This window comes from Jatropha curcas, chromosome 3 (assembly GCF_041381405.1).
Source record: "Jatropha curcas cultivar XTBG-Jc1 chromosome 3, XTBG_Jcur_1.0, whole genome shotgun sequence".
NCBI lineage: Eukaryota > Viridiplantae > Streptophyta > Magnoliopsida > Malpighiales > Euphorbiaceae > Jatropha > Jatropha curcas.
In genome coordinates this window covers 8,562,127-8,579,198 of record NC_143153.1, presented here as the reverse complement: position 1 = coordinate 8,579,198, position 17,072 = coordinate 8,562,127, and the positions used below count along the sequence as shown (strand labels likewise).

Below are 17,072 nucleotides of genomic sequence, written 5' to 3'. Positions count from 1 at the left end.
ACTTTATTTAATTACAAAGATTAAATTTGATTTACAAAATTGAAAGACATATACAAAATTTAAAAGATTAGACTTACAAAGTTTAAAGAATCTCTAACCTTGAATCCTTACAATGAACGTTGGAAGGAGAGGAGAGAGGTTTACTAACTAAGCTTTTGAGCTTAGGATTGCCTGTTTGACTATTAGAGGTTTGAGGAATGTCCATAGCTACTGGTTGAGTAGTGTCAGATTGAACCTCAAGTTTACTTAGTGAATCTTTTAATAGGCGAACTAATTCATTTTTAGACTTGGATTTACAGAATTTGGAAGTGTGTCCTTTCTCACGACACTTGAAACAAATTATCTCTTTAAAATCAGGTTTTTTAGTTCTTTTACGACTTGAATTTAAACGTTTATTATCTTTATTATCTTTAATTAATGTAGACCAATCAAAGAATGATATACCAGTGTGATTTTTTAATCTATAGTTGAAATATTCTTCTTTTAATTCATCAATTTTATGTGATTTTATGATCTCATTTAATTTTATTAAATTTAAAGGTTGTGTAATTTCTTTTATAAAATCTGTTTTAATTTCTTCGTGTTTAAGAAATTTTAATGATGTTTTAATATGTTCTTTTTTCATTTTAGAAATATGTTTTTTATTCATTGGAAAATGTTTTTCATCATCAATAGCTTTACCAGTATTTTGAAAATTTAATTCATTTTTATGAATTATCCTATTAGTATCTGTAGAAACATTCATTTTATTATTACTAGTAGAATTATATAACAAAGGATTCATTTTATGCTACCAAATAAGCCGCGGTCAGTGCCTTAATACTTTAAGTTGCGGTCCTAGCTTGATATACCCTGATCCTTATTGCCGATTATACCCTTAAAACGCCTATCACATCGGCTAACAACGGGTTCACAAATGACATATAGGATGGTACAAAATTGCCGACCCAAAACTTAAAAGTTCAAACGGCATACCCAACACTTAATTGGATACATTCAAATGGATTTACTTTATTATATCATTGAACTAATAATGTTTAAAACAAACACTACAGAACACAAATGGATAATTTAATTAGTAATGATGTTTACATAAACTGCTAAGATGATGATTTACACTTTTTAGATCGCCCTGGGTATATTATGGGTATATTAGCAAGCAAGCCCATATAATAGGCCCAAATGGTCTCAATAGTATTTTGAAATTTTAATTCATTTTTATGAATTATCCTATTAGTATCTGTAGAAACATTCATTTTATTATTACTAGTAGAATTATATAACAAAGGATCCATTTTATGCGACCAAATAAGCTGCGGTCAGTGCCTTTATACTTTAAGTTGCGGTCTTAGCTTGATATACCCTGATCCTTGCTGATTATACCCTTAAAACGCCTATCACATCGGCTAACAACGGGTTCACAAATGGCATATAGGATGGTACAAAATGGCCGACCCAAAACTTAAAAGTTCAACCAGCATACCCAACACTTAATTGGATACATTCAAATGGATTTACTTTATTATATCATTGAACTAATAATGTTTAAAACAAATACTACAGAACACAAATGGATAATTTAATTAGTAATGATGTTTTAATAAACTGCTAAGATGATGATGAACACTATTTAGATCGTTTGGCTCTGATACCAATTTTTGCGGAAGTAATAAGAAAATACTATGATTTAATGAATTTATATGAACACTTATCAATTGCAATTCTTGCGGAAGTAATAAGAAAATACTATGATTTAATGAATTTATATGAACACTTATCAATTGGTTTTACCTCAGAATCAACATACAAATTAAGTATGATACGTGGCGTTGTTATACCAAGAAGATGTCTAAATGAATAGACCTTTGGACCAGTAGCCCGCACTTCTGGGTTTCCAGCCTATATACCAATACTTAAACAAGTACTGTTTAGATTCGTTTTAAGAAATAGTTACTGTTTATCGTTTTTAGTATGAACAAACAAACACTGTTTAAATCAAAAACATACAACAGTATTTCTGATGTGGAAGATCAGTCGAAGCTGCATCCACAGAGCATACTTATACAACAAACCAATCACAGTTTAATATCAACTCAACCAATTTTAATTAATTTTATTTTAAGGTTGAGGGTTCCTGCAACCTTAGCCTGGGATCCCCAGAACTAAGTCAGAATGTGGAGGGAGAAGAGAAAGATGCCTTCAACAGGGCATTTAAGAAGTAGCAGTTTACAAACAAAATATAAAACTTTATTTAATTACAAAGATTAAATTTGATTTACAAAATTGAAAGACATATACAAAATTTAAAAGATTAGACTTACAAAGTTTAAAGAATCTCTAACCTTGAATCCTTACAATGAACGTTGGAAGGAGAGGAGAGAGGTTTACTAACTAAGCTTTTGAGCTTAGGATTGCCTATAGTTGGACAATGCCTTCACATGGGGAGAGACTCCCTTTATATAGAAAAATTAAGAATCTATACTATTTACTTTTTACTATTGATGAACAGTGTCATGTCTGCCATCAACTGTTGACTTCTACTGTGGCTGAACAGTAGTTGGTCTGCCACGGAATCTTTACTGTTGATACCTTTTACTGTTGGTGAACAGTTCTCTGTCTGCCACCGAATCTTGCTTTTACTGTTGGTGAACAGTCTTTTGTCTGTCACGGAATCTTGGCCTTTACTGTTGAAATAGGAGCTTGGCCTTTACTGTTGGCATAATAGCTTGGCTTCTACTGTTGACATAGTAGCTTTGGCCTTTACTGTTGGAATATGATAGGATGAAGAAATGAGGGTGAGGTTCCTTCTTCCTTTTATGCTTTAATTTTTATTTTCACCATTACTATCCCCAACAAAAGAAATAGAAAGGGCGGGTTTTAATCACAACCAATTGGGCTTTGAACAACTTTATACAATATATGGGGCTTTAACATAATAACTTTATACAATTGAATGAATAATTGAAGGAATAAGGTTCCTTCTGCCTTTTATATGATGAGGACGATGACTTGTCCTTCTTTTACTTTTACGTTTCTTTTCTCTATATTTTCTTTTTATCTTCACATTTCTTTTTCTTTGATTCTTCTTTACTTTCTTCTTGTCTCTTCTTTACTTTCTTTCTGTATTTTCTCTCTTTTCTTTTTCCTTTACTTTCTTTTTTATTTTGTCTTATCACTATCGCCATGTGAAGGTGAAGGTGATGATGATAATATAATTTTATCTTTTTCTTTCTGCAAAATATTATTGAGACCATTTGGGCCTATTATATGGGCTTGCTTGCTAATATACCCATAATATACCCAGGGCGAAAAGAAGCCCAGCCGGATTTTTCGAGTATGGGTTTTAAAATAGTGATATTAAACAAACAATGGCTTTACATAGAGCCTGAGCAAACAATTAAATAATCAATATATTGGATTTTTGGCAAATCCACAGCCATTAACGGATTTGATAATTCTTTACCATCTACCGTTTGAGACGGAATAGCCATACCATGATCGGGTATGATCGCTTTTAGGTTTAGAAGCCATACCTGACTCTTCTGTGGAAGAAGAGGTTATGCCTTGTCAGTCCTTTACGAAGTCCTGTTAATGATTTACTATGCAGGGGAAGTGTTTAAGAGGAGTTTAGAGGTTGAGAGAACATGTATCCCTGCTTCCATTTTTATTTTCACCATTACTATCCCCAACAAAAGAAATAGAAAGGGCGGGTTTTAATCACAACCAATTGAATGAGGTTGTATGCCGATCTATAGGTTGTACAACCTATGTCTATAGGTTGTACTTTGTTTATTGATGAAAAATTAAAGCAAAAAAGCAAAGTAAAGCAAAAGAAAAAGAAGGACACATCGTCCTCATCTGAGTAAAAGGCAGGTGAAACCTTATTTCACCATCATTCCACAGTAAAGGCTAAATCACTGTGTCTACAGGAAAAGCCAACGCATTATGTCCACAGTAAAGATTCGATGGCAGACAACCAATTGTTCATCCACAGTAAAGGTCAAACACTGTTCAAGATTCGGTGGCAGACCAAGCACTATTCATAAATAGTAAAAGTAGAATAGTAAAGATTCTTTTCTATGTTATTTAAAGGGAGCCTATCCCCTTGTGAAGGCAGAAGAGAGTATAACCCTAAACTACTCAAAACTCTCTCATCCTCTCCTCTCAAAGTTCTTTGTAAGCATTCAACGTTCGAAGTCTGGATTGTAAACTTTAAACTTGTAAGTTTAAATTTGTATTTGAATTTAAATAAAGTTATCTATTTAAATTTATAAACTGTTACTACTAAGCCCTGTTAAAGGCTTCCTTCTCTTCTCCCTCCACACTCTGACTTAGTTCTGGGGATCCCAGGCTAAGGTTGCAGGAACCCTCAACCTTAAAATCAATTAAATTGGTTGAGTTAATTGATAAACAATTGTGATTTGTCTGTTGTATAAGTATGCTCTGTGGATGCAGCTTAGTCTGATCTTCCACATCAGAAATTTGTACTGTTTTGTGTGTTTGATTTAAACAGTATTTGTTCATACTAAAAACGATAAACAGTAACTATTTCTTAAACGGAATCTAAACAGTACTTGTTTAAGTATTGATATATAGGCTGGAAACCCAGGATTGCGGGCTACTGGTCCAAAGGACTATTCAAATAGTCATATCCTTGGTATAACAAAGCCACGTATCATACTTACTTTGTATATTGATGAATTTTATAAGTGTTCATATAAATCCATTAAATCATAGTATTTTGATATTTAATTACGACCTGTCTTTAAATATTTGCATATGTATGTATCTAAATCCCATTAATAATCATAGCGCTTTGCATATATATGATTTCATTTAAAATTGAGTTTAAATACTAAGTCGGGCGATCTTGGTTGTATTTGGTATCAGAGCCTGAACGACTTTAGTATTATTAACTTCTATATAATAATTATCTATTTCATAATGTCATGTAGAAGTATTGGGTATGCCGATCTGAACCCGTTGTAAGTCCCTTTTTGTGTTGTGGGCAGTGAAGGGTATAACACTGGCAGTGGCCGCTACTTGATTGATATTATAAAATGGATCCTTTATTATGTAGATCAGTTAGTAGTATTAAATCTGATGACTCAGATAACTCTGAAATCAAACGGATCATAAACCGAAATGAATTAATTTTACAAGATTTTAGTAAAGCTATTGATGAATGGGAGATACCTAAAGTTGATAAAGAACAGATTTATAAAGTTAGTAAATTTCCTTTATGGAATACGGATTATGTGATTAAAACTGAAGAAAGAGATTTTCAACTTAGTAAACCTTTTGAAAGGATAACTTTGCTTTCATCTAAAACTTTACAACAACATAGACATAAAAAATATAAATATATACATATAGGATTAATACAAGTAGGAATAAAACCTTTAACTAGAGAAGGACTAAATACCAGTATTTTGGCAGTAGTCAGAGATGCTAGATTTTTAAATTTTCAAGATTCTTTATTAGGATCTGTTGAAACAAGCTTAAGTGAAGGACCCATCTCTTTTGAGGTCTATCCAGATATGACTGTTTCTTTAAATGATCTTAATATCTTAGAAAGTATAGTTTTAGAAATTAAAACTCATAATTATAAAATGAAGCAAGGATCAATTCCAATCGCTTTAATTTATAAAATTCATTATAAAGCAATGAATTCTGCTTTTAGTACAAAGTATAAGTTACAACCTAAGCTTGGAGAAACGCGATTTCTTCAAACAGATTTGACTAAAACCAATACTGTTATACCTAAAACCATCCAATGGAAGGATATCACCTTACCAGAGGAATGGATTTTGGAAGGGATTGTCCCTCCACCTGAACAAGAAAAAGTAAAACCAAATGTCAATTTACAAAAAATTGAACAATTTGAAGATGGTAAAGTAACATTAAAATTTAATAGAAGTCAAAGCTCTAGGTATACAGGATCTACATCTTCTGTTGTTACAGATGATGATAAACCAAAAATACCTTCAGTAATTTATGCAAGATATAAGGAAAATGAACCTAAACCAATTATCCAAACATTAGTAAAACCTAGGTATTCTACATCAGATATACCTGCATCTAGTCAATCATTTAAAATGAAAGGAGTTGATTATAGTAATTCAGTCCCACAGGCAGTCTATAACCCTGTTGACAATTATTTAAATCAACAATCAAATTTAGTCAACACTTCACCAGAATCACCAACAGCTTCAGCTATCACTGAAAATGTTAGTGAAATAAATAGGGAATTAAATGTTTTAACTAAAGAAGAAATTAATAAGGATTTGGTAAAAGAAATAACAAAAACTAAAAATTTAATGAAGTTTAATAAAATATTAAAAACTCATGTTTTTGATGATTTAAAAGACGAATATTTAGAGCACCAACTTCAAACCCAAACTAAAATGAAGTTTTTAGATTGGTTTTCATTAACTAAAAACAATTCCGATAAAAGTCTTAACCCTATAACAATTCGTGATAAACGGCTAGAATGGATAGTAAATGATAGGATCATTCAAAGTGATTTTCCACCTAAGGCAATAAGTAAATTTAAATATCAAGATAATGATATTACTTGTGCACCATATAAAGTAGTTAGAGAAAATGATTCGGATAAAAAATTAATCGAACAAAATAATTTTAGTAATGCTAGTTTAATTTGTCTAAATACACAATTAAAAAAGATAGAACAATTACTTCAAAATAGACCAGTAGTAGTTGAACCATCTAAAGGTAAAGAATTAGTAAAATCACATATGTTTAAACCATTTCAAGTGTCTAAGTCTAGTCAAAAAGAATTAAATACTAAGTTTTTAGGAACTTTAAAACAACAGCTTAGTCAACTTGAGGGTAGTTCAGGATCTACTCCTCATATAGTTCAGGATTCCACTCATGATTCTAGAAATATAAACCTTTTAGAAGAAACTTCTAGCACTGAAGCCAGTGAACCTGACCTAGAAGATGCTAAACAATTTGTAAATAATATAACCCATAGAGAATTAGTCTCTAAGGCACCAGATTTAGGACTTATTGATAAACCTCCATACATATCCCAATTCCATTATAATGCTAATACATTATATGAATGGAATATAGATGGACTTTTTGAGTATAAAATCCTAAGTATTTTGCAACAAATGACAATGGCTGCAAATGCTTATAAAACCCAGTCACCTATATCTGATAAAGCAGTTGCTGAAATCCTTATTGCAGGATTTACAGGACATGACACTGTCCCTCAAGTTGACTATATTCCATTCTTTTGTTGTCACGATCTGGGCTCCACGCCTTGGGTTACGTGGATTTGTTGGTATCAGAGCTAGAAGATTTAGATCTGCTAATTGGTATGCATATAAAGACTTCGTTTTATAATATATCATAGATTGTCTTGATATGGTTCCATTGAACTATACATCTAAGGTCCATTTGAGATATCAGATACAGTAAGTGGCCTATTTTTGAACCCGTGTGTAAGACCCAATTGGCAGGGCAGTTGAAGGGTATAACTTGGCCGAGTTCTTGAGATATCATAACCGGACTTAGATCGGTGTAGTATAACCGGACCACTGTCATTAAAATCTATGCTATCTTATAAAATGGATTCTTTTATATGTAGCTCGATTAGTAGTAATAAATCGGATGATTCTGCATCTTCAGAATTTAAAAGGATTATTAGTAGCAATGAATCAAATTTTAAGGATATAAATAAAGCTATTGATGAAAAGATGATTTCTACAGTAATTGTTTTTGATACAAATGATTTTCAGATTTCAACAGTAAATGTTTCTACAGTTGATAGAGACGAAATCGAGAAAGAATTCATAAACAAAATATCTAAAATGAAAAACTTAATAACAATGAAACAGATATTAAAAACTTATACTTTTGAAGAATTAAAACATGAATTTTTAGAATATAAAATTAATATTCAAAATGACATTAAATTCTTTGATTGGTATAAATTAATTAAAGAAAATTATTCTAATAAAAGTTTAAATCCAAATATAGTAGGAAATCAAAGACCAGAATGGATAGTAAACACTAAAAAGAATTATAAAAATTTAACCTGTTATACTTGTAATCAACAAGGGCACACATCTAAAGTTTGTAAAAAGAACCCATTGTATAGACTACATAAAGACTTAAATAAACTCGATAAAAAATTAGATCACTTAAATGAAGAATTAGATAAAATCAATAGCGAATTAAAAGAATTTACAGCAGAAATATCCAAACCTTGTCAAACATCCCAGCACCAACTAAAATATAAACCTAAAAAGGATTATACATCTGTCACTTGTTATCATTGTGGTAAAAATGGACATACATCTAAATTTTATAAATTTTTAATTAAACAAAATAATAATTTTAAACCTTGTCCTAGTCACAATGAATTTGTCAATATATTAAATATGATAGAAGAAAACACCAACTCTGATGTTAGTGAACCTAACTCAGAAGATGCTAAAGGATTTGAACTAAACCATATAACTCATAATACAATAGTAACTAGGGCACCGGACTTAGGAATTATTGATAAACCTAATTCGTTGTCTCAATTTAAATATAATGCTTCAACAATCTATGAATGGAACATAGATGGTTTAAGTGAATATAATATATTAAGTATTTTGCAACAAATGACAATAGCTGCAAATGCTTATAAAACTCAGTCACTTATTTCTGATAAAGCTATAGCAGAAATATTAATTACTGGCTTCACAGGTCAGTTAAAAGGATGGTGGGATTATCATCTCACTCACCAACAACATTTGGAAATCTTAAATTCAATTAAAACCAATGATGAAGGTGAACCTATATATGATGCAAATGGTGAAGTAATTCAGGATGCTGTGTCCTCTTTAATTCTCACTATTTCTTTACATTTTATAGGAGATCCGTCTCACTTAAAAGATAAAAATGCAGAATTGTTAAGTAATTTAAAATGTAAAAACTTAGGTGATTTTCAAGATTATAAAACAACTTTTTTCACCCGATTAATGTTAAGGGAAGATTCTAACCAAAGTTTTTGGAAAGAAAAATTTTTGGCTGGATTACCTTATTTGTTGGGAGAAAAGGTTAGGAATTTTATTAAACAACACTTTGGTAATCCTATACCTTATGATAAATTAACTTATGGACAATTAAATAGTATAATTCAAAACGTAGGTTTACAAATTTGTAAAGACTTACAACTACAAAGAAATCTAAAGTATGAATTAAGTAAAACTAAACAAGAACTAGGATCTTTTTGTAAACAGTATGGTTATTAAGTACAACCTATAATGTAGCCATATAAAAGAATAATAAAAGAATATTTTAACCTAATAAATTTCTATCTCATTTTTCATCTGTTATGAAAATTTTTAAATGATAAATTTTTCATCTGATATGTATAAATACTTTTCCATCTCATTAAAGGAATTTTCTTCCTATTAATTGTAAATCTGCAAAAGATATTTTCCAGCACTATTCAGTCTTTTGGTATAAGCTTTGTATGTATTTGAGACTTTCTCTCCCGTGGATTCTTCCAAGCACACTAGGAAGAAAGAGAGATAAGGGAACAGAGAGTAAAATTTACCCACTAAAACTCTTTCAGAGTATTCTACTGACCTCTCTAAAACCCTAAACACCACTAAAGATCTTAAAAAATGGATTGAGGAAATTTCCCAATCCCCAGAAGTACTTAAAGCTTTCCAGTCTATGGCATCCTCTTCAGCGGAGGACCCAGGTATGTCATCTAAACCTAAAAGCGATCGTATCCGCTAATGGTACGGCTAGTCTGTCTCAAACGGTAGACAGTAAAGACTAATCAAATCCGTTTATGGCTGTGGATTTGCCAAAAATCCAATCTTCTCATTAGTATACATATTAGTAGTATATGTAAATGATTTGTAAAACCTTATTATTTTGTTCTAATACTATACTATACTCACCTCCATTCCGCTTTAGAAACAGTATAATAAGTATATTTTGATAAAATATCCGCAGGGATCTTTATATCACTATTTTTAAGCAGATTCCTCTATATTACTATTGTAAAGCCCATTATTATACCTGTAAAAAAAAAAAAAAAAAGGTATTTTAAAAATGTGTGGTCGACAGCCCATTCATGTCCGGCCCGGTTAGCTACAGCTAAAACACTTGTTAAATATACATTGATCTGTCAATTGACCCATTGACAATCAATGGTCATCAAAGTAAATAGTCATCAAAGTAAAATTCTAACATTTTATTATCATCGACCTCCCCACTTTTTATCTTTTTGTTGGGAATAGTGATAAGACAAAATAAAAAAGAAAGTAAAGAAGAGACCAGAAAAAGAAAGTAAAGGAAAAAGAAAAGAGAGAAAATACAGAACAGAAAAATAAAAGTAAAAGTAAAAGAAGGACAAGTCATCGTCCTCATCATATAAAAGGCAGAAGGAACCTTATTCCTTCAATTATTCCTTTAACTTATCATTTGTATAAAATTATTATTTTAAAGCCCCATACATTGTACAACTTTTGAAGTAAAGATATTCACGGCCCATTGGTTGTGGTTAAAATCCCTTTAAGCTTTCTATTTCTTTTGTTGGGGATAGTAATGGTGAAAATAAAAAAGAAAGCATAAAAGGAAGAAGGAACCTCATTCCTTCAAATTATCTCAGTAAAACGCTCCATTTTCTTTGTAAGAGTTCAAGTGATTAATAAAGCTATAGTCAACCGCTATGATCTACAGTAAAGGCCAAGCTACTATTTCTACAGTAGAAGCCAAACCATTATTTGCACAGTAAAGTTCAAGATTCGATGGCAGACATAGTACTGTCCATCAATAGTCAAAAGCAGCAACAGTAAAGATTCCGTGGCAGACGAAGGATTGTTCACCAACAGTAAAGACAAACAGTAAAGATTCCGTGGCAGACCAACTACTGTTCAGCCACAGTAAAAGTCAATAGTTGGTGGCAGACATGACATTGTTCACCAACAGTAAAAAGTAAATAGTATAGATTCTTATTTTTTCTATTTAAAGGGAGCCTTTCCCCTTGTGAAAGCATCCATTAGGATCACCTCTCTCTCTAGAGGTTAAATAAGGTAGGACCCTTATCATAAAACCTATAGTATTCCCTCTCTCCCTCTCTCTTGTAAAGAGTTCAACGTTGGAGAAGGTTCAACATAAATCTTTTGTAAGTCATTTTTCTAATTTCAGTTTTGTATTTTAAATATTTGTAATTAAATAAAATTTTATATTTTATTTATAAATTGCTACTTCTTAAATGCCCTGTTGAAGGCATCCTTCTCTTCTCCCTCTACAATCTGACTTAGTTCTGGGGATCCCAGGCTAAGGTTGCAGGAACCCTAAACCTTTAAAAATGTTCTTGCGTAAAATTGTATGTTGTATAAGTATGCTCTGTGGTTGCACCTTAGTGTGATCTTCCACATCAGAAATAAATTGTTATATGCTTGTTTGATTTAAACAGTAACTGTTTGTTCATATAAAAAAGATAAACAGTAACTATTTCTTAAAAGAAATCTAAACAGTACTTGTTTAAGTATTGATATATAGGCTGGAAACCCAGAAGTGCGGGCTACTGGTCCAAAGGTCTATTAATTTAGACATCTTCTTGGTATAACAACGCCACGTATCATACTTATATAAATGTTTGTGTGAATTTTATAAATGTTTGTATGATTGTTCATTAAAGAATCAAGTTAGGTAAATCATTTCATCATAGCATTTACTTCACTAAAAATTTATCCTTTTGTAAGATCTAAATCTGAGTTATGTTAAACGGTCCTTTCACTTTTGTTGGTATCAGAGCCACTAGGGCAATTTCGGGCCCGTTCCATGGGGGGTTCTCATGGTGTGACACTGTGACGAAGCACTGGCTCTTGCCCCCAGGTTATCCTATGCGACCAAAGCGGCTCTGTGGCCTAGGGCCCGACTTCGAGTGCGGGACGTCACTTAGTGCAGCCGGTCAGCCCTTTAATGGGGTAGGTTGGCATTGTCGCGAGGCAACAAATCATCGAATAAGCCGTAAAAAGTGGTTCTGAGGTACTGCAGATTGTCACGATCCTGGTGTATAGGCACCCCCGTAATAGGGAGCCGGATTACACCTGTCTTTGCCATCCTGCGGCAGACATAGTACTGTCCATCAATAGTCAAAAGCAGCAACAGTAAAGATTCTGTGGCAGACGAAGGATTGTTCACCAATAGTCAAAAGACAAACAGTAAAGATTCCGTGGCAGACCAACTACTGTTGGGAGAAAAGGTTAGGAATTTTATTAAACAACACTTTGGTAATCCTATACCTTATGATAAATTAACTTATGGACAATTAAATAGTATAATTCAAAACGTAGGTTTACAAATTTGTAAAGACTTACAACTACAAAGAAATCTAAAGTATGAATTAAGTAAAACTAAACAAGAACTAGGATCTTTTTGTAAACAGTATGGTTATTAAGTACAACCTATAATGTAGCCATATAAAAGAATAGATTATATGGCTACATTATAGGTGATCTACCTGGTATAAATTAATTTGTTTCAAGTGTCGTGAGAAAGGACACACTTCCAAATTCTGTAAATCCAAGTCTAAAAATGAATTAGTTCGCCTATTAAAAGATTCACTAAGTAAACTTGAGGTTCAATCTGACACTACTCAACCAGTAGCTATGGACATTCCTCAAACCTCTAATAGTCAAACAGCCAATCCTAAAATCAATAAACTTGACTATAAAACTATAATATGTTTTTTGTGTGGTAAGATAGGCCATACATCCAAGTTTTGTAAATTGAATCCCACATTTCGTCAATTTTTGAAAGAAAAATCTAAACGAAAGAAATCCAATAAAATTAAAAATTCAATTTGTTATAACTGTGGTGTTCAAGGCCATCAATCTAAATTTTGTAGATCAAAAAATAAATTAAACAAAGATTCTAAAACCATAATAAATATCACTCAAATTAGTGAGCTAGGAATAACAACTAGTTCTAAAACTCTAAGTGTTCTTAGTAAAGAAGAAATTGAAACAAGCTTAATAAAAGAAATTTCTAAAACTACAAATTTACTAAAAATGAAAAAGATATTAAAAACTTATACTTTTGAAGAATTAAAATATGAATATTTAGAATATAAACTAAATAACCAAAACGAGATAAAATTCTTTGACTGGTATAAATCAATTAAAGAGAATCAATCTGATAAAAGTTTAATAACTCGTAACGATAAACCAATTGTAAAGGAAAATATACAAGAACAAATTCTTTTGACACCTTTTCAGTCCAGTCAAACAGAATTGGTAAATCTATTAAAAGAACAATTACGTAATATTGAAGTTCCTAGTACTTCTCAAGAATCAAGGACCATAAATATGATAGAAGAAAACACCAACTCTGATGTTAGTGAACCTAACTCAGAAGATGCTAAAGAAGATGCTAAAAGATTTGAATTAAACCATATAACTCATAGTGCAATAGTAAATAGGGCACCAGACTTAGGAATTATTGATAAACCTAATTCATTCTCTCAATTTAAATATAATGCTTCAACAATCTATGAATGGAACATAGATGGTTTAAGTGAATATAATATATTAAGTATTTTGCAACAAATGACAATGTCTGCAAATGCTTATAAAACCCAGTCAACTATTTCTGATAAAGCTATAGCAGAAATCCTCATTGCGGGATTTACTGGACAACTTAAAGGTTGCTGGGATTATCACCTAACTGACCAACAACGGGAAGAAATTTTAAATAAAATTCAAATAAATGATGATAGTGAACCTGTATATGATGAGAATGGTGATGTAATTCAGGATGCTGTGTCATCTTTAATTCTCACTATTTCATTACATTTTATAGGAGATCCATCTCACTTATAAGATAAAAATGGTGAATTATTAAGTAATCTTAAATGTCGAAAATTAAGTGATTTTCAAGAATATAAAACCACTTTCCTTACAAGACTAATGTTAAGGGAAGATTCAAATCAAGCCTTTTGGAAAGAGAAGTTCTTAGCTGGACTACCTTTCTACTTAGGCGAGAAAATTAGGAATTCTATAAAACAACAGTTTGGTAATCCAATCCCGTGTGATACATTGACTTATGGTCAATTAAATAGTATCATTCAAAAGGCAGGATTACAAATCTGTCATGATTTAAAGATTCAATTAAATTTAAAATCTGAAATGCGTAAAACTCAAAAAGGATTAGGATCCTTTTGTAAACAATTTGGTTATGACATGACTTCTACCAAACCTTGTAGTGGTCAGTGTTCTATATCAAATTTATCTTCATCTTATAAATCTGAACCTCATAAAACATATAGAAAGAAACAACCACATAAATCTTCAGGTAAAACTTCGTTTAAAGATTTAACTTGTTTTCATTGTGGTAAAAATGGTCATACTTCTAAATTTTGTCGATTTAACAAAAAATTAAATGCATTAAAATTAGAAAAAGAAATATTAATAAAAATTCATAAATTATATCTCGATTCAGACACTTCAGACTCTGAGTCTATAGAATCTGATAAACTCGAAACAACAACCAGTTCATCCGAATAACATATTTTTATCTTTGTATTTCTAGTAAAAATCCGTATTCAAAAGTTTTAAATATCCGAATAAAATATTCATATACAAAGTATTTTTGGACATTTTCTGATACATATCAGTATATTAAACTTTTGTATTTTGTTACAATATTTTTGTATTATATTCTGGACTCTCTAGAATTCTTACAACAACTTGGAAAGGAAGCAGGGATACATGTTCTCTCAACCTCTAAACTCCTCTTAAACACTTCCCCTGCATAGTAAATCATTAACAGGACTTCGTAAAGGACTGACAAGGCATAACCTCTTCTTCCACAGAAGAGTCAGGTATGGCTTCTAAACCTAAAAGCGATCATACCCGATCATGGTATGGCTATTCCGTCTCAAATGGTAGACGGTAAAGAATTATCAAATCCGTTAATGGCTGTGGATTTGCCAAAAATCCAATATCTTGATTATTTAATTGTTTGCTCAGGCTCTATGTAAAGCCATTGTTTGTTTAATATCACTATTTTAAAACCCATACTCGAAAAATCCGGCTGGGCTTCTTTTCGCCCTGGGTATATTAGGTATATTAGCAAGCAAGCCCATATAATAGGCCCAAATGGTCTCAATAGTATTGTGCAGAAAGAAAACGATAAAATTATATTATCATCATCACCTTCACCTTCACATGGCGATAGTGCAATTCATGATGATATTCCATAAATCAAAGAAAAGAAATGTGAAGATAAAAAAGAAAAAAAGTAAAAAGAAGGACAACTCATCTTCCTCATCTTCTTGTAAAAGGCAGAAGGAACCTTATTCCTTCAATTTCATCTCATAAAAATCCAAGATATTATCTCCAACTAAACAAGTGGCAGACAACCCACTGTTCATCCATAGTAAAGATTCGGTGGCAGACAACAAACTGTTCATCAACAGTAAAGATTCGGTGGCAGACAAGTCACTATTCATCAACAGTAAAAAGTAAATAGTAAAGATTCTTTCTTTTGTTCTTTAAAGAGAGCCTCTCCTCTTTGTGAAGGCATTGTCCAACTATAGGCAATCCTAAGCTCAAAAGCTTAGTTAGTAAACCTCTCTCCTCTCCTTCCAACGTTCATTGTAAGGATTCAAGGTTAGAGATTCTTTAAACTTTGTAAGTCTAATCTTTTAAATTTTGTATATGTCTTTCAATTTTGTAAATCAAATTTAATCTTTGTAATTAAATAAAGTTTTATATTTTGTTTGTAAACTGCTACTTCTTAAATGCCCTGTTGAAGGCATCTTTCTCTTCTCCCTCCACATTCTGACTTAGTTCTGGGGATCCCAGGCTAAGGTTGCAGGAACCCTCAACCTTCAATAAAATTAATTAAAATTGGTTGAGTTGATATTAAACTGTGATTGGTTTGTTGTATAAGTATGCTCTGTGGATGCAGCTTCGACTGATCTTCCACATCAGAAATACTGTTGTATGTTTTTGATTTAAACAGTGTTTGTTTGTTCATACTAAAAACGATAAACAGTAACTATTTCTTAAAACGAATCTAAACAGTACTTGTTTAAGTATTGGTATATAGGCTGAAAACCCAGAAGTGCGGGCTACTGGTCCAAAGGTCTATTCATTTAGACATCTTCTTGGTATAACAACGCCACGTATCATACTTAAAATAATCTTAGTTTTCTTCATAGTTATATTTTGTAAAGACTTCCGCGTTTAAATTGGTATCAAAGCCACTAGGGAGTAACCCCTGTCGCCTCTGCCGCAGGATGGCAAAGACAGGTGTCCCGTTCCATGGGGGGTTCTCACTGTGAGACACTGTGACGAAACACAGGCTCTTGCCCCCAGGATACCCCATCATTTATAGGGCTGAGGCCCCTGAGTGTATGTGCCTTTGGCCTGCTCGTTGTATGGGTTGAAGTTGTTGAGAGGCAACAAGCGTAAAAAGTGGTTCTGAGGTACTGCAGGTTGTCACGATCCTGGTGTATGGGCACCCCCGTAATAGGGAGCCGGATTACTGTGGATTTGTTGGTATCAGAGCCACTAGGGCAATTTCGGGCCTGTTCCATGGGGGGTTCTCACGGTGTGACACTGTGACGAAGCACTGGCTCTTGCCCCCAGGCTATCCTATGCGACCAAAGCGGCTATGTGGCCTAGGGCCCGACTTCGAGTGCGGGACGTCACTTAGTGCAGCCGGTCAGCCCTTTAATGGGGTAGGTTGGCGTTGTCGCGAGGCAACAAATCATCGAATAAGCCGTAAAAAGTGGTTCTGAGGTACTGCAGGTTGTCACGATCCTGGTGTATGGGCACCCCCGTAATAGGGAGCCAGATTACTGTGGATTTGTTGTCAATTTAAACGCGGAAGGCTTAACAAAATATAACTATGAAGAAAACTAAGATTATTTTAAGTATGATACATGGCTTTGTTATACCAAGAAGATGACTAATTAAATAGTCCTTTGGACCAGTAGCCCGCACTTCTGAGTTTCCAGCCTATATACCAATACTTAAACAAGTACTGTTTAGATTCGTTTTAAGAAATAGTTA

General features: G+C 32.4%; 1 protein-coding gene across 1 annotated transcript; it reads left to right on the top strand.

The window, feature by feature from the left end:
* Positions 1 to 5,060: 5,060 nt before the first annotated feature.
* On the top strand, positions 5,061 to 16,798 carry LOC149497478 (uncharacterized). The gene is made up of 5 exons (XM_089719190.1): positions 5,061 to 6,500; positions 6,837 to 6,977; positions 7,216 to 7,346; positions 7,619 to 7,778; positions 16,493 to 16,798. The coding sequence occupies exons 1-5, from the start codon at positions 5,061 to 5,063 to the stop codon at positions 16,796 to 16,798; spliced, it is 2,178 nt and encodes a 725-aa protein (XP_089575316.1).
* The last annotated feature ends 274 nt before the right edge of the window (positions 16,799 to 17,072 follow it).

Bases quoted from the DNA above. Each gene is read 5' to 3' on its own strand.
- LOC149497478 (XM_089719190.1), top strand. From the start codon at position 5,061: ATGGATCCTTTATTATGTAGATCAGTTAGTAGTATTAAATCTGATGAC. The intron at 6,978-7,215 runs GTAAATAATATA...TCCTTATTGCAG, and splicing joins TAGAAGATGCTAAACAATTT to GATTTACAGGACATGACACT. The intron at 7,779-16,492 runs GTAAATGTTTCT...GAGGTACTGCAG, and splicing joins ATGATTTTCAGATTTCAACA to GTTGTCACGATCCTGGTGTA.